At 40.2% G+C, this 21,120-nt stretch overlaps 2 protein-coding genes across 7 annotated transcripts in view; both read left to right on the top strand.

Moving 5' to 3' along the window:
• LOC127648804 (gastrula zinc finger protein XlCGF8.2DB-like) overlaps positions 1-21,120 on the top strand; it is a 399,553-nt gene that overhangs the window by 342,334 nt on the left and 36,099 nt on the right. The gene's annotated exons all lie outside the window — the stretch shown is intronic.
• On the top strand, positions 14,669-19,592 carry LOC127648812 (gastrula zinc finger protein XlCGF57.1-like). 6 transcript variants are annotated; one of them, XM_052133588.1, is made up of 4 exons: positions 14,669-14,794; positions 16,333-16,435; positions 16,819-17,338; positions 17,507-19,592. In XM_052133588.1, exons 3-4 carry the CDS (start codon positions 16,998-17,000, stop codon positions 18,021-18,023), a joined length of 858 nt encoding a protein of 285 aa, XP_051989548.1. In that variant the 5' UTR covers positions 14,669-14,794; positions 16,333-16,435; positions 16,819-16,997; the 3' UTR covers positions 18,024-19,592. The 6 variants fall into 6 exon arrangements, with proteins under 6 accessions (XP_051989548.1, XP_051989545.1, XP_051989547.1 ...); XM_052133585.1 differs by having other exon boundaries at positions 17,423-19,592; XM_052133587.1 differs by having other exon boundaries at positions 16,819-17,506; positions 17,675-19,592.

Below are 21,120 nucleotides of genomic sequence, written 5' to 3'. Positions count from 1 at the left end.
GTGACATTTTCACACTAATGTAATTATGAAAAATGTCCTGGTTACTTCCGTAATCTCTGTTCCCTGATGGAGGGAACGAGATGTTGTGTCGATGTAGTGACACTAGGGGTCACTCTTGAGAGCCCGAGACACTTTGATAAAAGGCCCATGGGAATTGCAGAGTGGTATTGTGGCGAGTGCATGCCCCTCCCCTGGACATATGGGTATAAAGGAGGGGACATGCATTCCAGGATGTTCTCTATCTGTCACTCTCTTGACATTGTGTTGATGTAATGACACTAAGGTTCCCCTACAAAAACGTCACAACTAGCTGAACTGGGTTACGTAGATCGGCAGTGCGAGATGGGCAGACTGCTATGTGCTGCATAGCAGCGCACCGGGCCTGCCCGTAACCTCCCCTGATGCTAGTGTGAGTGTCGAACAGTCGACTACTCAAAGGAAGTCCCATGGTAGGTCCTGCCCAATGGGGGAGGAGGCTCTACAAGCATGGAAACTGGGGCAGAGGGCCTCTGCCCAAGGAAGACACAGTTTGTCAACAGGGAAACGTTTTTCAGCTGAATATACAGCGCAAGGTGTTGCCTATGGGAAACCAGCACATGTGGAGCACCTGTCCCAGTACGGGGCATAGTTAGCACAAGTACTGGGTTGGCAGTGAGTTTCTCTGCAAACTCATCTGCCACAGGGCTAGGAGGAAATCAACCAGGGAACACATTTGTGAACACTACTGAGAATCAACAACACACATCTTCAGCTCAAGGAAGGTGAAAGGTGCTAGGCACAAGCGATATACCCTGCCGGTTGACCCGGACTTATCTGTTCGATCCTGCTAAACATGGGATGAGACCGGCTCAACCCAGAGATTGTAGAATCTCATGTTTTGCTGGCAGAGAACGCCTGCAGGTCCCCAACCCTCTTGATGGAGGTGAGCGCCGTCAGAAGGGCAGTCATCAAGGAGAGTGCCTTAAGCTCTACTGACTCTTAGGGCTCGAATGGAGCCCCTCGCAGGCCTTGCAGGACTACGGAGAGGTCCCATGAGGGAACGAGGCGTGGCCTGGAGGGATTCAACCTCCTGGCACCTCTCAGGAACCTCATAATCAGATTGTGCTTCCCTATGGCTTTGCCATCCACTGCGTCATGATGTGCAGCGATGGCAGTTACGTACAGCTTCAAGGTGGAGGGGTACAGCCATCCCTCCAACCTCTCCTGCAGAAAGGAAAGCACTGAGCCGACTGCGCATCTCTGGGGGCATTGTTTTGGGAAGAACACCACTTAGCGAACAGATGCCACTTCAAGGCATACAGGTGCCTCATAGAGGGGGCCCTAGCCTGAGTGGTGTCTACCACTGAGGTCTTCCATCTCCCATCCAGGGGCAAGACATGGAGGTTCCAGAGGTCTGGTAGCGGGTGCCTGATGGTGCCCCACCCCTGAGAAAGAAGGTCCTTCCTCTGGGAATTTACCAGGGAAGGGCTGACACAAGGAGCATGAGGTCTGAGAACCAAGTCTGGGTGGGCCAGTAGGAAGCCACTAGGATGACCTGCTCCTCATCCTCACTGACCTTGCACAGGGTCTGTGCAAGCAGGCTCACTGGGGGGAACGCATACTTATGTAGTCCAGGCGGCCAGCTGTGTGCCAGTGCGTCTATGCTGAGGGGAGCCTCGGTCATGGCATACCAGAGTGGGCAATAGGAGGGCCTGTATCGACTCAAGATTAGCTTAACCACCTGAGTATGGAGTCGTCAGACAGGATGAGCCCACTCTTCGAAGCTGCGATCGAGAGCTCATCGCTTTCACGGGCACCAAATAAGAGGTCGAACTCGCCCTCGGACGAGCGCCTAACCGGAGCGAATGAGCATGCCGGGGAATGGGAGGTCCATGGGGATTTAACTGGCGGAGGTGGTCCCATTGTGGTCCCAAATTCTTACGAAAGCAAGCTGGGTCCGCAGTGCTGCCATGGTCTCGCAATGAGGACATGACACATCCACAAAAGATGTCTCGGCATGGGCAGAGCCCAGGCATGAAAGACAGCGATCCTGGCCATCGGAAGGCGAGATATATCGACCGCAACCAGGGATAACACACAATTGGATGGGGATCTTTAGAAAGACGCATCTTGAAAAAGCCATTCCAATGTGTGCCTCTCTTTTAGAATATACTCTTTTAGAAAGGAAAATATACATCTTTCAGAATATACTCTAATGATCTCCTGATGTGTCCAGGGGTGATCTCTGCAGTGCACCTGTGAAGAGAGGGGAGAAAACCGCTGTAATGCGGCGTAAGGATCCAGCAGAGGTGAGGGATGGAATCGCTTTGACTCAGCTGAACCATCGAATGTTCAGCTCCGAAGACAAAAATATAATGAGCGGTATGCACATCGCCTCCTTTATACCCGCATGTCCAGGGGAGGGGCATGCAAATACCACTCGCCAATTCTCTTTGGCCTTTTATCAAAGATCAGATGTGTCTCGGGCTCTCAAGAGTGATCCCTAGTGTCACTACATCGACACAACGTCAAGTGAGTGACAGATAGGGAACTGTCATTATAAATGTGAGATCTCTGTTACAGATGTGATAGAGTAAACCATCCAAAATGCTTTAAAACCTGCAGCCTTTGACCTCTGAGACATCAGTATGGTATCAATTAAGGCTGCACAACTGAATTAAGGCAATTGCATTATGTCCTGGGCAATTACTAAACCACAAAAGGCTATGTTTTAAAATGTAGTATGCTATCACCAGTTCAGCCAACAATAAATGTGGCTCTTCCAAATAAAATAAAAAAAAGCACTGTCAAGACTAAGTGGGTGTGTACATTTCTCTGAAATGTCCTTGTCTTTCTGGAAAATTATTATTGTTAACAAAGTAAAAATAGAGTCAATTGATCATTCTTTTGCAACCTTGAAATATAGCTGGTTGAAAATGTAATTTTAGAACTGGTGCACACTTCATGAGGTGGGAAAACGTGAATTTCCAGATCTAAATTGCCAAATTAAAATGAGGTTTTGTTCCTTTGCTTTAAGCTTTATTTTTCCATGGTATGGTTGACATTTCTGTGGAATTGCTCCTATGATTCTGGCAAACTCATAAGAAGTGTTTTGTCTTTCTTTGACTTTTCTGTGATTAAAGGATGTCACACTGGCAGAAGTATGTGTCACAACATATAGTGTGCTGGAATAAAACTGCTTTTTACAAGCGCCCCCTATTGTTTGGAGTTAATTTGCTATTCATATAGCCAGAGGGAAAAAACACCTCTCTCGGTGAGAATAGACCTTTTCGAAAGCAGATTGTCTTGGATTTGGTATGAATAGGCCTTAAGCCTAAAACACCACCAATTCACATCCACACAGCAATCACAACTCACACCTTCAGTGAAGCCCATCCTACTACAATTTCATTAAAAATACTGGAAATATTCCCATCATCCTACAGGTAAATAAAGAGGAATAAGGATGGAACATAAAGAGGAACATCTCCAAGTGTAACCACTCAAGTCTACTGACATGCTATTGCAAAAATGAAGTGTGTTAAAAAGACTTTAGTGATACAGAACCATGGATATTAAAATATGAAGAGACTGAGGAACAAAGAGGTTTGTCATAGGAGTACAATTACAATTAAAAGAATAACACCTGAATGTACCTGATTTTTCAACAAATTTTCAGCTTATCAAAAATAACAAAAGGTAGACCAGAAACACCATCAGAAAGATCATGTAATTTCATATGATAAATTCATAACTGGTAAAGAACCTTTAAGTTGCTCACAGACTGTGATATGTTCAAGTTCATGGGCATTGGAGCAGTCAGGAGGCAGCGAACAGTCAGCGTGAGTCTTTTATTTTCTTACACTCTTTAGTGTACAGCGTCGTCACAGTCTATTGATTTCTCATTCAGAGAATAATTCACTTTCAACTTGAACACACACATTCGATTTAACACTCTGACAAACATGCCATTGCTGTACACTCAGTCTCTCTGTCATTTCTCTCCCGCTCCGATGCTCTTATCAGGTCTCCCTCCGCCATCACTATAATGAGAGACAGGTGTTAGAGTAATTACAGCCCAGGTGATGAGCCTTACCACTCTCCCTCTCCCGCATACAGACACATGACCATGCCACCCATGCCACACAGACTTACAAGAATTTCTCACAAAAAAGAACTCAAAGAACAAGAACCATAAATTCTTCCACCTGCTCTCACTGTGGAGAGAGTTTTGTGCGAAAAGTAGATCTACAGAAACATCTAAGAATTCACACAGGGGCAGGGTTGCCAGATGCCAGCAAGGTTTTCCAGCCCAAAACCTCGTCAAAAACCGCGAGAATGCACAAAAAACCGCCCAAATTTGTATTGGCTTGTTTCTCGCTATGGTTTCTCATTTAAACACATGATAATCATTAACGAGTTTTAAAATTACCCATTGGTCCGTGTACTTTGCGTCCATTCGTTTTTCCTTTTTTAACCTGTAATCAAAAATTAACGGTTGTTGTGTTTTTAAAACGCAAAGTTGAACACCAAAATTTGAATTTGAACTGCAAATGCTGTAGTTAAAAAAAAAAAAAAAAATATATATATATATATATATATATATATATATATATATATATATATATATAGTATAATAAATAAAATAAATATATAATAAATATTTATTTTTATATAATAAATAAAAATAAATCTTACGTATTGTTTATGACTTTTTGCCCCTTTATTAAACATTTAAAATATTCACAAATTAATATGGAAATTGTCGATTTTACTGGTATTCTAAGGCCAAACCAGGAAATTATATTTTTCCCGCAGTGCTGAATGAGAAGAGCCATGTCTCTGGAACAATACAGAGAGGTGATTTAGGCTGTGGGTGATTTTTAGGCTAATAATAATAATGACAATTATTAATGGCGTTTATAAATGAGTTCACTTAAGACAGTAATATGTGTATTATAAAATAATTTATTTTTATATAACTTAACATTTTACAGTTTTTGAAATGTTTTTGTTTTAGGCTTTCTTTTTTATATGTGAAGTTAAATATCTAAGCATTGTAGGCCTATATAAGGAAAATAAGTTTGTGAATATCGTTTCACCAGTCTAAAAACGAATAAAAAGAAAGCATGTTTTTCATTATTCAATTAAAAGGAATGGACGCAAAAGTACATCGACCTTAGACTTAGCCTATCCGTGCGTGACGTGAGCTGAAGGGAGGGAGTGTCTGTTGTGAGTTTAGGGGGCACGTCAGCCAGACCTGTAGTGTGTGTGTGTGTGTGTGTGTGTGAGTGAGTGAGTGAGTGAGTGAGAGTAGGCTACAGAGAGTCGCCGAAAGAAGGATCTGAAGTACCGATGTTTCGGGTACAAAAACCCGCCGAACTGATCCGAAACCAGCCCAATTTTGATCCACCCGCCCAAACCCATTTTTGCCCGCAAAAAAGATTGCAAAACCGCCCATTTGGGCGGGAAACCGCCCAATCTGGCAACCCTGCACAGGGGAGAAGCCTTTTACATTCCTTCAGTGTGGAAAGAGTTTCACAGAAAAGAAAACCCTTAAGAATCACATAATAATTCACACTGGAGAGAAGCTTCCAGAGATTGTGAACTGAAAATGCACCAAAGAAACCATACTGGAAAAAAACTTACAAATGTTCACATTGTTGAAAGAGTTTCATTATGTAAGGACACCTGAAATCCCTTGAGCGAGTGCATACTGGAGAGAAGCCGTACCACTGCACTTCATGTGGGAAGAAAAACTTCAGCATATAAAAGTATATCTACAACATCAAGTTCATCATTGATCCCTGTCAGCGATAAGTTTTGGAGTTTATAAATAAAAAAAAGAATATCAGTAAGATCAGTTTGATGTTTCCTCCTCTATGCTGCATCTTTATTAGGCATGCACCGATATGGAAATGTTGTCTGATACCAATACTGATTATTCTTTATATTTAGAGGCAATTAACTGATATCTTGGCCAATAAATCTAAATCTATATATAAATCGACGTTTTGAGAGCCTGATTACAAAAACAAAAGGTAGCGCACTTCAAATTAATTCAAACAATGTAGAGTGGATTATGTCTCTGTTTAATATGTAACGGTTGTTCCCCGAGTAGTGAACGAGATGCTGCATCAGACCTGAAACATAGGAAAAACTGAGGTGGCCACAAGGTCTGAAGCCCTATACAAGCATGTGATGCCCAGTAAGGAGCTACATCACAGGCTCCTTATAAGCATCCACTTGTTATCATGCTCTCAGGTTTTCTGAAAGAGTCACGAGCCTGTGCAGCAACCAGGGAGTATGGCCAGCTACGCAGACTATTCAGGGAACCAGGGTTACATACTTATCTGAGACGTTTCCTTTCGTAGTTTCCTTCGAGACTACATCAGAGTTTATTTATTGGGAATATTATACCATAACACCATAGTATCAGTAGAATGAACATGAGAAGCAGGAGTTAAACCCTCATCCAGATTTAATAAAATCTGACAAAAGTATATGAAGAGGCCCAACCTGCCACCATACAAATGTCCTCAAAGGATGCAGTTCAAGCCAAAGTCCATGAGGATGCCACACTCCTCATAGAATGAGCCTGAATACTCATAGGCGAAGGTAAATTACATTCCTCATATGCAACCTTACTCTCATCTGACTCAAATGGGGGAGGAGTGGAGGACTGCAAAGTAATAACCTGCGAGGGTAACGGGGTAGAAACGACCATGGGTAAATAACCCAAGCAAGGTCTGAAAACTACCTTCCATAATCCCATGTAAATGTAAATCACCAATCCAAACAATGCCAGTGGCAGAACAATTTTAAGGGAGGTGGACAGGACGAAAGGGCCTTAGCCTGCGCATAAAGCGAGTGACAAGTAAATGTATACCAATCAAAACCCCATTCACATGCGCGTGTTCGGCCATTATAAACTTTAACTGTTGCCGGGGCAACCTGAAAAATAAAAGCTTGTGTAAAAATTATATCACTGAGCCAGTAGACTGTAAACTGGGTCCTCACCTCATGCCAAACACCCAGAGGCAAAAATGCACCACTTAAGCATATATAGCTTTCTTTTAGAATGGGCTTTATCATTCAAAATGAAATCAACCACGGTGGGGGATAAACCATCATTCAAGAGAGCACCCTGTTTAGTGGCCAAACCCATAACTTCCATAAGTCTGGCTGGGGGTACCAAATGCTGCCCCATTCCTGAGACCACATATCTTTCCTAAATGGTATCTCCCAAGGAGCCTCCTCCAGGGGAAAGACCCACATGTGGGAGGGCTAGTACAGCTTAACTAACAGTATCCGAACCCCAACTTATTCAACCCTCTCCAGAACCAAAGGAAGTAGACTGACTGGTGGAAACGCAGACAGGAGTGCCGTCGGCCACTGGTGCACTAACACCCAGATGGGCCAGGAGTGAGAGGGAAAACCAGAGGGGACAATGTGTCAAACCTCCTTCCTAATCTCTTTCACATTCAAAGGGTGAAATGTACATTCCCTGGGTCTCAGACCATGTCTGGACAAGAGATCCGCCCCCAGATTCATGCAAACAGGGATGGGTACAGCTCAAAGAGACAGCACATGGTCTGTCTGCATGTCAACAGGGCTTGACAACATCCGCTTGAAATTTATACACTTTGACCCCAAAAGCGAATGTGAGAATGTTCTTATGCTTCGGTCCAATCTGAATGTGAAAATAAGCGCCATTCAAACATATTGTCAAAAACCAGTCCCCTGGCTGAATTTGCAACATTTTCTGTTTGTGCATTAGCCTCCTGAAGTGACATTTTATTATAGTACAATTAAATCGCCTCAAGACCAAAATGGAGCACAAGCCACAGCCCACAAGTTCCTCTATTGGCCCTTTCTGCAATAGATTGTGAATGTCTTGAAGCAAAAACAGGGCTTGCTGAGCTTACTGTAGGAGTTACCTTGTTGAATACAGGTGGTGCCCGCCTGAATTGAATGACATAACCATTTCAAATTACCCAATTTGATACCGTTTGTAACTGTTGGCAGGCTGATATGCAGGCAGACAGTGGGATTAACAAAGGATAGCATGATTTTCTGTTGTGCTGTGGCACTGAGTAACCATAAGATGGCTTAGTTTTGGCAGCTGCATTACATGCAATGACACAGTGGAGTGGGACTTGCTACTGCAATTGATTGAGTGGGTATTTACAATGTTTTACCTTTGTTACACCCAAGCATGTGCAAAGAGGGCCCTGAAATGTATCTACTGCAGAGGAACTCAACCTAAAAGTATTTGTACAATCCTCTCTGCTGAATGGGGGCTCACCCTCAGTGAGCACTGAGCACACGATGCTTGCTTTGGCTGGCCAGAGGGCCATTTGAATGGTGCTGAGCCAGTCTTGCAAGCATGTTGGGGGGAAAGTATGTGGACCCCAATCCTTCAGAGGAGGCACAGAACTCATAATCATAGCCCTTTGTGGCTCTCTACTAGAATGTTGCAAAGACCTTGGAGAGCCCGCCGAGGAAGGATTTGCTGTAAAGAAGCTGTCTGCTGCTTTACAGTGCAGAAATTCTCCACCACTGATTGAATGCCATTTTCAAAGAGTCCTGCATGTGACACTGGGGCGTTCAACTAAAAGTACTTGTCCATATCACGGATGTCCGTGAGAGTAAACCACAATTAATGCTCTGCTGTCACAAGGCCCGCCATGTTCCATCCAAAATACTGAGCAATGTGTTTGGTAGCCCTCAGAGCCAAACCCGGACTAGGTCCTTTACGTAAGTCCCTCATGAACGGGACTTAGTAGGCTTGAAAACTGCTAATGTGTGCAAAGCCAAAACTACTTGGCCCAATGTAATTGTGGCAGGGCGGAGGGCGGGGCCGGGTCACGATCCTACACACCCTGTCCCGTATTAGGCTAATTATGCCTCCGTGAGGGATAAAGGCTGACTGCAGAGGATCGTGCGGGAAAGAGAGTTCGTTTACGGACATGTCTGTCATGTGTGTTTATGTTGTCTTTTGAGTTTATCATTAAACTATTATTTATATTGAAAAGCCGGTTCTCGCCTCCTCCTTTCCATTGATCAATTTAAACTGGTGCTGAAACCCGGGACCGGGTGTGTAGGATCACGACCTGGCCCCGCCCTCCGCCCTGCCACAGTAATGTAGTATGTAATGTAACAAAGCCGAAGTAATCTTGTAAGGACTAGAGGAGAGGTAAAGTGCTCAACAAGCCACATGATAAAATGCGCAGATTGACGTCTCAGATGTGGAGACAACTGAGATTCGTCCTCCGCGCCTGGATTGGGGTCACTACGCCACCACGAGGAGCACATTGGGAAATGGGCATTCCAAATTGGGGAGAAAAACGGGAGAAAAAAATGGCAGATGTAAAGAATTATATATACTCTATCTATATAAAAATGGCAAACTAAAATGTGTTGTTGGTCTGTTGTAATTCTGTTTTTATTTTAAAAGGTATTTATCAGCTTTTATCGGTCAAGCATTTTAAAATATCAGAGTTACATTAATTTACCTTTAAAGTATGTCCTACTGGAATGGTTTCTTATGTCCCTTATATGTCAAGTTTTCATTAAGAATTACATCAAAAATATCCAGCAGCGAAGTGGTGCTTCTGTCTCTTTGTCTCTGCATCATTTTCTGGTGCTCTCATCTTATTCAGTTGCCTCAGCAGCATTTCTGTTGCTCATCATTTAGTGTCTTGTTTTTAAAAAATGATCGCTGTGCCTAGGGTCTAAGATCGCTGCCAGTAGATTGTTGCCAAATAGTACAGATGTTTGAAGGGAGCACCAGAGCTTGTTAAAGCTGTTGTCAATGGAAACCAAACACTACCTTCAGTTTTTTTTCACTGTAAAAATAAAGGCTTGAGACCATATAGAATTGCCACTTGGGCATTACAGAAATATATTACTAATGTTTATTCCAATGATAATAATAATAATAAATAATGTATTTTTTTGGGATAACTTAAGTGTTAAAACCCTTATATTGGGAGTAAAGCATGGGCAAAACATGACTTAATTTTGGTCAAAAGAAATAATGACCGAGGCCGAGGTGTGCACATTGAGAGAATGATCTTGCGCAACTGTGAGTAATGATGCCGTGATAAAGCTGGGAGCAGAGCTGCAGTAGAGAGAGTTGCCGAGAGAGAGACCTTGAATCTGTGTGTGTGTGTTGTCATTATGTTTTCAGTCTAATGTGGTGTTTGGCCTTGGCCGCACTGGATGCATATTTCACTCCTCGTAGAAATGTTGTGATGGAACGTCATACATTTACGTCATACAGCTCATCGGATGAAACAGTGGATACATTTTTTTAATTCATTAAGAGTTAGCCAAATCATGCGAGTCTGGGGCTTTGGAGTCAGACATGTTAAGAGATCAACTGGTGGAAAAGAGGAAAGAGAAACAACTGCGTGATAAATTGCTGCAAGAGGAAGGATTAACTCTGGATAAAGCATTAAAGATTGCACGGCTCTTTGAAGCGGCACAAGCTAAATCCTAAATGCTTACAGAGCAGTCAAATTATTCGAAAGAGGGTCACGTGCGTTTCACTAAGCAAAAGTATTGCACGCACCAAAAACATGCAAAAGAAGAAAGACCGAACAAAGATGAGAAATGCTACAAGCTGCGGGTTAGCGACACATCACTCCAACGAATGTGGAGCAAAGACAGCGAAATGTCTTTATAAAAAAAATAGGTCACTTTGCACGGATGTGTAGAAAGAAAGAAACAGATCAGAAAATGGACAAAATGAAAAACAAATCAGCATTCAAAGAAAGACCGGTAAGAAATGTGAAAGAGTTTGATTCAGATGATTCAGAAGAATTCGTCTATTCCATCGATGCTTAAGGGAAAGAAATTATAAAACTGCAAGGACAAAAGATCAAAATGTTAATCGATACAGGCAGTAAGAAATATTTCTTGTATTAACTGTACAAAATTATTTTTGCTCAGAAAGGTATAACTTAGAGACAGAAGAACAAAAGATTCTTTGCTTATGGACAAAAGATTTCTCTGAAATGTGTAGGTTTTTTTATGCTTGCCTAACATACAACGACAAAAGCATTCAAGACACCATCTATGTGATAAAAGGAATTGTAGAGCCACTGCTGGGAAGAAAAGCTTGTTTTGATGTGGGAGTTTTACAGATGTCGCCTGTGAACAAAGTTGAATTTGTCCCAGATAGAGTTAGTAAATTGGCAAATTAGTCACTTTTCAACGGACTTGGGCAAATTGCAGGATATTCCCATGAAGTCACAGTGGATGAAAAGATTTCACCTGTTGCTCAGGGATTGAGAAGAGTACCGTATCACAGAAAGAGAAAGCTTGACAAAATGATCGATGAAGGAATGATAGAAGAAGTCAATGAAGGAGTTGAATGGATTTCCAATCTCTTGCTCATACCAAAGAAAGACACGACAGAGGTGATATGGATATTTTCAGCTCAATGCACCGACATATGTGATGTAGGTCTCGGAGTGATTCTGATACAAAAGCAAGAGGATGGACATAACAAGCCAGTAACTTATGCAAGTAGATATTTAACAGCTACAGAGAGACGATATTCACAGATAGAGAGTGAAGCTCTAGGTTGTGTTTGGGCAGTTGAACGTTTTAGAACATAGTAGTGATATGTGACATCTCATCACAAACAGTTATTGTGGAACTAATGAAAATGTTTTGGATATCCTTCTGAAGTTGTAATGTGAGACAGTTTGTCAGTCAAAAATGTGAAAAATTTCTGAAGAATGCAGGTAATGCTTCGCCTTAATATCCAATGAGTAACAGGAAAATTGAAAGATTCCATTGATATCTCAAGAAGGCATTTAGAACAAGCAAGTGTGAAAATGAACAGTGGAAGGAGGAGCTTCCAAAAAATCTGATGGCTTACCATGCAACTTCTCATCGCGTCGGGAGAAACTCCAGCTTTTCTAATTTTCTCAAGAGATATTAGAACAAAGTTGCCAAGTGTGGAATTGTCAAAAGAAATGAGTACACCGAATGTAATGAAACATCACCAAACATACAAAGAGAAAATGAAAGACTATGCTGATAAAACAAACAGAGCAAAAGATAATTTCTTCAATGTTGGAGATATTGTGTATGTTGCAAACATGGAACAAGGAAAATTGGAGGCAAAGTTCAAAGATACCAAGTATGTACTTTTGAGCAAGACTTCAGATAACTCATTTGATCTTGTAAATACAGAGGATGACTCTTTGATTAAGAGAAATGTGAAACACATGAGACATGTACCATTGTTAATGCAGGCAAAAAACAAATCATGACTAGATGTGGTCGTGTTGTGAAGAAGCCTGTAAAGTTTAAGGATATGGTTACTTGAAATGTGTATTCTGATTCTAAGAAACTTGTGTTAAAACAATGAAACAAAGTTCTGTTACAAAAAAAATGTGTTAAAGGTAAATTGAAGTTTCTGACAAGGAAAAGTTTTTGTTATAACTTGTTTAAGTTGTAAACTTAAATTTTAAACAAAGGGAGGGACGTAGTATAGTGATTCTAGTTCTCCTGTAATATAAGAAGGCAGTAGGGAGGTGAAGAGCGAGTGATGTAAAGGACTTGAATAAAGATGACACCGAGAATGCAAGAGCTGAAACTGTTTGATGCCAAACAGAGACAGAGATTGGCAGGCAGGAATTTGGCCAATAGTTGCTGCAAGCCTCTTATAATTGACCAACTGGTGTGCGAGAAGGCGCGACTTACAAAGAGGGGTTAAAGCAATGCAAATATGCGCGCGCACACACACACAATGAAGTATTAGACCAGATGCACATCATAATGCAACTAAAGCAGAATCCCGCACACTTTCGCAAATGTAGAAATCCCGGCCGGAAGCTTTTTTAAGGTCCGCAAAAGAGGACACGTCAGGGAAAAAGAGGACGTATGGTCACCCTAGATAAAATGTATTCAATGGAAGGCAAGTATTGCACTCAAAATTGCATGAAATGGGCATTCAAACTATGTCATTAGAAAATGTTCAGGCAAAAGATAAATATATAAAAAGTTAGATAGATGTTTTTTGAGCTTTATAAAGGCAACAGGATTGGACTAATAATAATCAGAAACTGATTTTAACCTTGGAGGAAAAAAGGAAAAATATAACAGGTAAATATTGTGTATATATCTTATTCATGAACCATTAATAATTATTTTAATATTTATTAATATTTAAATTCAATATTTATTGAATTTCTATATTTAGTTCACTAAACATTGTTTTATTAATTCACGTATGTATTATATTACTTACCTCTTATTTATCTTGTTGTGAGTGAGTTACTTCGTCAGAGAAAGTAAAAGCTGCCTTTTCTTGTTACAATTCTTAATTACGGTTTGTGTAATTTCTTAACCCTCCTTATACGAACCTAGATTGGGTGTGTAAAATTTAACCAGGTCCAGAAGATCATATTTTATATTGGTGATTTGAACTGACTTTACTATCTCTCTCAGTACTTACACAAACCCCACCCCACATGTGTTACCGATGAGAGCTGCATCGCTGTGCCACTCCAGATCAGTTGGTGGCAGTAATGCACCAAAAGCTGGTTTACTAACCGCAAATAAACACCAAAAGAAGACTGAAGCGCATCCGTTTCACTGAAGCGAATCGAGCTCAGAAGCAGGGTTGCCAGATTGGGCGGTTTCCCGCCCAAATGGGCGGTTTTGCAATCTTTTTTGCGGGTAAAAATGGGTTTGGGCGGGTGGATAAAAATTGGGCTGGTTTTGGATCAGTTCGGCGGGTTTTTGTACCCGAAACATCGGTACTTCAGATCCTTCTTTCGGCGACTCTCTGTAGCCTACTCACTCACTCACACACACACACACACACACACACACACACACACACACACACACACACACACTACAGGTCTGGCTGACGTGCCCCCTAAACTCACAACAGTCACTCCCTCCCTTCAGCTCACGTCACGCACGGATAGGCTAAGTCTAAGGTCGATGTACTTTTGCGTCCATTCCTTTTAACTGAATAATGAAAAACATGCTTTCTTTTTATTCGTTTTTAGACTGGTGAAACGATATTCACAAACTTATTTTCCTTATATAGGCCTACAATGCTTAGATATTTAACTTCACATATAAAAAAGAAAGCCTAAAACAAAAACATTTCAAAAACTGTAAAATGTTAAGTTATATAAAAATAAATTATTTTATGATACACATATTACTGTCTTAAGTGAACTCATTTATAAACGCCATTAATAATTGTCAATATTATTATTAGCCTAAAAATCACCCACAGCCTAAATCACCTCTCTGTATTGTTCCAGAGACATGGCTCTTCTCATTCAGCACTGCGGGAAAAATATAATTTCCTGGTTTGGCCTTAGAATACCAGTAAAATCGACAATTTCCATATTAATTTGTGAATATTTTAAATGTTTAATAAAGGGGCAAAAAGTCATAAACAATACGTCAAGATTTATTTTTTATTTATTATATAAAAATAAATATTTATTATATATTTATTTTATTTATTATACAATAATAAATTTAAAACTCGTTAATGATTATCATGTGTTTAAATGAGAAACCATAGCGAGAATCAAGCCAATACAAATTTGGGCGGTTTTTTTGTGCATTCTCGCGGTTTTTGACGAGGTTTTGGGCTGGAAAACCTTGCTGGCATCTGGCAACCCTGCTCAGAAGACAGAATTTGCCAAAGAGATGCTAATAGCTATTAGCCACCATGTCATGACACTGTTCGAGGAATATATCAAGATTTACACATCATATTGCATGTTGTTCAGACTTGTTTGAATCAAGATCATCTGCCGTAAGTTACAATATGCCATCTTTCCTTTTTTTTCTCATGAAGAATGAGCCCAAACCACACTGTTTCTATGTTTAGACTTCACAGGCTAATACTCACAGTACTCTCAAATTAACAAATATGAAAACGGAAGCGTTCTAAGTTGTCAGCAAATTTAAAAGCAGTATTTGAGACTTGGTCAGATCAGATATTTATATTAAATAACACTGATTCTTGAGATAAGGGACAAAACGTCTTATATAAAAGTAATATTTCTGTTAGCAAATCAATAAATTCTTAATAAAAATACTGAAAATGTTCAATCTAAAGGAAATGTGTATACTTGGGGCATGTATTAGGCGCTACTTCTACTTTTAAATAATTTCATTATCATTTTTAAAACGCATTCTCAGATATGCTAATTAACCTGTCCTCAGCAAGAGGTCACACTGTTTAACTGCCAAACAAAGCGTTCAAAATTAAGTGTATATAAATATCAACTTAAATTTTCTGTAAGATATTAAAAAATACATAGAGATTTAAATTACATTAAAAAAAGTACTGCCTATCAAAATTGTTCAACTTGTCAATTCCATCAGCTGTCCCTGACAACTATGTCACTCGTTTTTATCTTCGCTATTGTTTGTTATGTTAGCTAGCTATAGTTTGTCAGTGCAGTAAGTAATGTTGCAGATTGAGCATCTTTTTTGCGAGCTGCAAAAAACTGCTGAGCTAACAGACAATGGTGCGGTGGTGGATTGTGTCTGTTGAGTGTTGATATGATATATTTTTACATATTTGGTGAAACACATTGCTGTAAATTAAAATAAACATCTGTCTTTTACTCTCTGTGATAACAAGCTTATAGCTAACCACACAGCTACTTTCATTGCTTGTCAGCTGAGTGGAAACTAATGAGTCAACATGTATTCATCAAACTGTTTTGTTAAGTATTCACTGTTTGGTACCCCCTTCAACCGAACAATTTCAGTCGTTGCATTTACAAAATGTAATATTTTAAAGTCTTCTTTTCCACCATTGAAAGTTTCCCACATAACTTGTATAGCAGAATACTGTGCAACACCGCTGTTTATCTATTGTCTCGGAGGTATTAATATAGTCAGCGTTTGACTGATACTAAACAGTAATACTGATGTTAATGTAGCTATTTATTTTATTTTTATCTATGCTTTATTTTAATGGTCAGCATTTGACTTGTACTAAACATACAGTACTGATGTTTATTAAGCTATTTATTGTATTTTTTTTTATTTATTTTTTTTTATCAGTATTAATTTCTAGAATATGTTGACAATGTATAATAATGTCAAATATTCTTTGATAAAAATATTTAAGCAGCCTTCTGAGTACCTTTGCATAGTCATATCGGTGCAGATTAATTGTAGCACCTCTCAAAGGCAACACACTGATATTAAAATGGTAAATCAGCCAGAGCTGATAACATCAACATTTCACACAGCATTCACAATTCACGCCTTCAGTGAAGCTCCTTCAACTGCAATTCAGTAATAAATCCTGGAAATATTCCCATCATCCTACAGGTGAAGGAAGAGGAATAAGGTGGCATATGAAGAGGAACAACTCCCAAGTGTAACCTCCAAAGTCTACTGCTATACTGTTGCAAAAATGATGTCTGTTAAAGAGGTGAGTGAAGACTTGAGTTGTGCAGAGCCTCTGCTAATAAAAACTGAAGATACTGAGGTACAAATAGGTTTGTGTCCATTCTTTATTCCTCTAATGTCTGTTTTGATGAAAATTGAAGTAACCAAGCTTCAGACTGTATGCTAGATCTTGCAGCTGTAGTTGTTGGAAAATTATAGAAGTGGTAAAATAAGATAAACAATACCAGAATCTACCTGATTTTGTTATATCAACATGGTAATGACAGAACTAACCTTAGCAAAGATAACATAAAAATAGATACTGTATAGTATAGAGATAGATACTTGGCCTCACTGTTTACTGACATTAAAGAGTTCAACTGAATTTTGTATTTCACATATGTCACTATTCACTCTTCATTTTAGACCTGATGGAAGTGAAAGAGGAAATTCAAGAACCGAATGACAAGGATCAGAAATACCACCAGTATCATAAATCTGAAAATGTCATAACTGATGAAGAATCTGTTATTTGCTCACAGAAAAATATTTTCTCACAAATAGCTTGAAGAGACAAAAATTCCTTCACCTGCCCTCAGTGTGAGATGAGTTTTCCACAAAAAGTAGATCTACAGAGGCACCAGAGAATTCACACTGGAGAGAAGAATTTTACGTGCACTGAGTGTGGAAAGAGGTTCACACAAGAGGGAAGCCTTAAGACACACAAAAGTATTCATTCTGGAGAAAAGCCTTTCAAATGCAGTCATTGTGCAAAGAGTTTCGCACAAGAGGGAAGCCTTAGGACACACAAAAGAATTCACACCGGAGAAAAGCCTTTCGCATGCACTCAGTGTGGAAAGAGTTTCTCACAAGTTGGAAGCCTAAGGATGCATAAAAGAATTCACACTGGAGAAAAGCCTTTCACATGCACTCAGTGTGGAAAGAGGTTCGCACAAGAGGGAAGCCTTAGGACGCACAAAATAATTCACACTGGAGAAAAGCCTTTCACATGCACTCAGTGTGGAAAGAGTTTCTCACAAGTTGGAAGCCTAAGGATGCATAAAAGAATTCACACTGGAGAAAAGCCTTTCACATGCACTCAGTGTGGAAAGAGGTTCGCACAAGAGGGAAGCCTTAGGACGCACAAAAGAATTCACACTGGAGAAAAGCCTTTCACATGCACTCAGTGTGGAAAGAGGTTTGCACAAGTTGGAAGCCTAAGGATGCATAAAAGAATTCACACTGGAGAAAAGCCTTTCACATGCACTCAGTGTGGAAAGAGTTTCTCACAAGTTGGAAGCCTAAGGATGCATAAAAGAATTCACACTGGAGAAAAGCCTTTCACATGCACTCAGTGTGGAAAGAGTTTCTCACAAGTTGGAAGCCTAAGGATGCATAAAAGAATTCACACTGGAGAAAAGCCTTTCACATGCACTCAGTGTGGAAAGAGGTTCGCACAAGAGGGAAGCCTTAGGACGCACAAAATAATTCACACTGGAGAAAAGCCTTTCACATGCACTCAGTGTGGAAAGCATTTCGGACAAAAAGTACATTTTAAGAACCATTTAAGAATTCACACTGGAGTGAATCCTTTTGTGAAAAAACACTCCAAAATAATCTATCACTCTTGATTAAAGCTATTTAACTGCGATCCATGCAGAAAAATTATTTACATTGGCATCAGACTTAAAGATGCACCTGGAAATTCATGCAAAATAAAGGGGTGGTACACCTCAGAGTCAAGCGTTCCGCTGAATGCCACATGTTACGCAAAATATTAATATCAGCAGCATTCATGCTTTTCCTGGTCCATGGAGTGTGTCCATGGCTTTCTTCAGCATCTAGGCTTCTCACAGTCCAGCAGAGACCAAGGATCATGTTGCGCACCAGAGGAAGAGCCATGCTCTGCATTTAAAGGCAGGAATGACGATGCACCATCAAATGACAAATGAGGTGTTTCGTTAAAAAAAAAAAAAAAACTTTGTCATTTTGAATCAGTTGAAAGTTTTGCATTTTTAAGCTTTATATTTTTTAATAAATGGACTTGTTTATTTGAACAGTTTAAGCTTCAATTATGTTGGGTGTGTTTGGTTAGGTGTACCTGTAGGGGGATTATTTTGCTGTGGTAGACTTCATTATTTTAAACTTAGTTTGGAATGCAGTTACCTCGATGAATTGGGAATTTCTCAGTCATCCTTCAGCAGCAATTCATTTGTTCTGTTTATGCTGAAGGGTGAGGGTCAAAATCCCTTGTCTCTTCAGATATATCAATAATATATATATATATATATATATATATATATATATATATATATATATATATATATATATATCCTTTTATATCAATATCTATCTGTATTCTGTTGCTTAACTTCTTTAATAAAGTGATGAATTAACTATATGCATGATCACATAATCAATTCTATTTTCTTATGCATAACTGAAATATACTTTGAATCATATGTGTGTTGAATGCTAACTAGTCTCTTTTAGGAACATTCCAGAGTCTTTCTCTCTGTCCTGCACGTAGGCTGAAGGTCTTTTGGGGATAAGCTTATCTGTGATGCTCTCCAGCCTCTCAAGGGAGAATGCGTTAAACATAGGTTCCAGATGTATTCTGTGTTTGATTGTTACCTTTCCATGACTAATTATATGGTTTAAAGTCCTATGTAATAATACCTGAATAGTAGAAGTGTGATTTTCTCTTATTATTTCTTTAGGGAAGAAATGTATGTTATTTCTACCCCTCTCCTCTGCCCGAGGAGTGAATATTTTATCTCTCTGTTTTGGTTTAAATGGCCTGATAACGTTGTGCTGTGGCTCTCTTGTGCCCAGAGAAGAACTGTTGTTCGTCAGTGTTTTGTGTGTGCATTTGACCTTCTACCCAGGTTTTGAACCCAGGGATGCACACCAGGCCGACCATCTGCGAGGTCACTTCAGATGTAAATCTCGGGCTCGGACGACAAGTGCGCTGATTAATGTTGATAGGCCGCATAGCTGTCTATATGTTGTGACTTTATGGTCTTTTAGCCAATCAGGAGTAAAATAATGGAATGTACGTCCTTGCAAATGGTATAATTGATGTAAGATTTTGTGTAAGGTACGAGTTGGCTTTCGATCTCCTCGTGAGACTTTGCCGCTGGCTCTACCAATTTCACTGCAGACTATACTTCAGTAAATTTTTGATTCTTTAATTGAACTTCTCGACTCCTGGTCTTCTTTCTCCATATCTGGTCCGGGTCATAACTGTTAAACCCCTAACAATGCACAGAAATAAGGTAGTATTAATGGTCATCACAGGATAAAGATATGTTTATCAACTGAAAATAAATTCCATAGCATCAAAATGCAAGATACCCAGTAAAATGTCCTGAACATTGTTGTCAATTTTCTATTTAGCTTTGTTTACAAATACAAACACTTTATAATTTTGAAGATAATTATAAAAACTCTGCAAAAAACAAACATCCCTTTTTCAATAAAGATCTTCAAAACAATGTTTTCCATGCTTGTTCATTGAGCCATAAACAATTAATGAACATGCACCTGTGGAACAGTCATTAACGGCTTACAGATGGTAGGCAACTAAGGTCACAGTTATAAAAACTTAGGACACTTAAGAAACCTTTCTACTTACTCTGAAATACACCAAAACAAAAATGTCCAGGGTCCCTGCTCATCTGCGTGAACATGCCTTAGGCATGCTCCTTGGAGGCATGAGGACTGCTGATGTGGCCAAGGCAATAAATTGCAATATCTGTACTGTGAGACGTCTAAGACAGTGCTACAGGGAGACGGGAAGGACTGTTGATCATCCTCGCAGTGGCAGACCACATGTAACAACATCTGCACAGAATCAGTATGTTAGAATATCACACCTGGGCGACAGGTACAGTATAGCAACAACAACTGTCCGAGTTACACCAGGAGCGCACAACCCCTCCATCAGTGCTCAGACTGTCCGCAATAGGCTGAGAGAGGCTGGACTAAGGGGTTGTAGGCCTGTTGTAAGCCAGGTCCCTACCAAAGATCACCGGAAACAACATCAACCTATGGGCACAAACCCACCTTCGCTGGACCAGACAGGATTGCAAAATGTGCTCTTCGCTAACAAGTCGTGGTTTTGTGTCACCAGGGGTGATGTCAGACTCACGTTTTTCGTCAAAGGAATGAGAGTTACACCAAGGCCTGTACTCTGGAGCGGGATCGATTTGGAGGTGGAGGGTGCATCACAGCATCATCGGACTGAGCTTGTTGTCATTGCAGGCAATCTCAAAGCTGTGCATTACAGGGAAGACGACATCCTCCCGAGTACCCTTCCTGCAGCCTTAATGCCACCAGCCATACTGCTCGTTCTGCCATGGCCAGTGAAGAGCCCAGATCAATTCCATTGAGCACAACTGGGACCTGTTGTATCGGAGGGTGAGGGCTAGGGCCATTCTTCCCAGAAATGTCCAGGAACTTGCAAGTGCCTTGGTGAAAGAATGGGGTAACATCTCACAGCAACAACTGGCAAATCTGGTGCAGACCATATTTGGGAGGATACTACCTTTTCTAGTATTTTCAACATAAACGGGAGATTTGAAATCGGTCTATAATTTGCCAGTTCTTCAGGATCAAGTTGTGGCTTCTTAATAAGCAGTTTGGTAACTGCTATTTTAAAGTTTCTTGAGACATGTCCTAAGCATAGCGAGGAGTTAATACTATTAAGAAGAGGTTCTGAAATAC

Source organism: Xyrauchen texanus, chromosome 9, assembly GCF_025860055.1.
Source record: "Xyrauchen texanus isolate HMW12.3.18 chromosome 9, RBS_HiC_50CHRs, whole genome shotgun sequence".
In the NCBI taxonomy this organism is placed as follows: Eukaryota; Metazoa; Chordata; class Actinopteri; order Cypriniformes; family Catostomidae; genus Xyrauchen; species Xyrauchen texanus.
This window is presented reverse-complemented; position numbering and strand designations above follow the sequence as displayed.

Coding starts and splice junctions, on each gene's coding strand:
- LOC127648812 (XM_052133583.1), top strand. CDS start 16,998: ATGAGTTTTCCACAAAAAGTAGATCTACAGAGGCACCAGAGAATTCAC.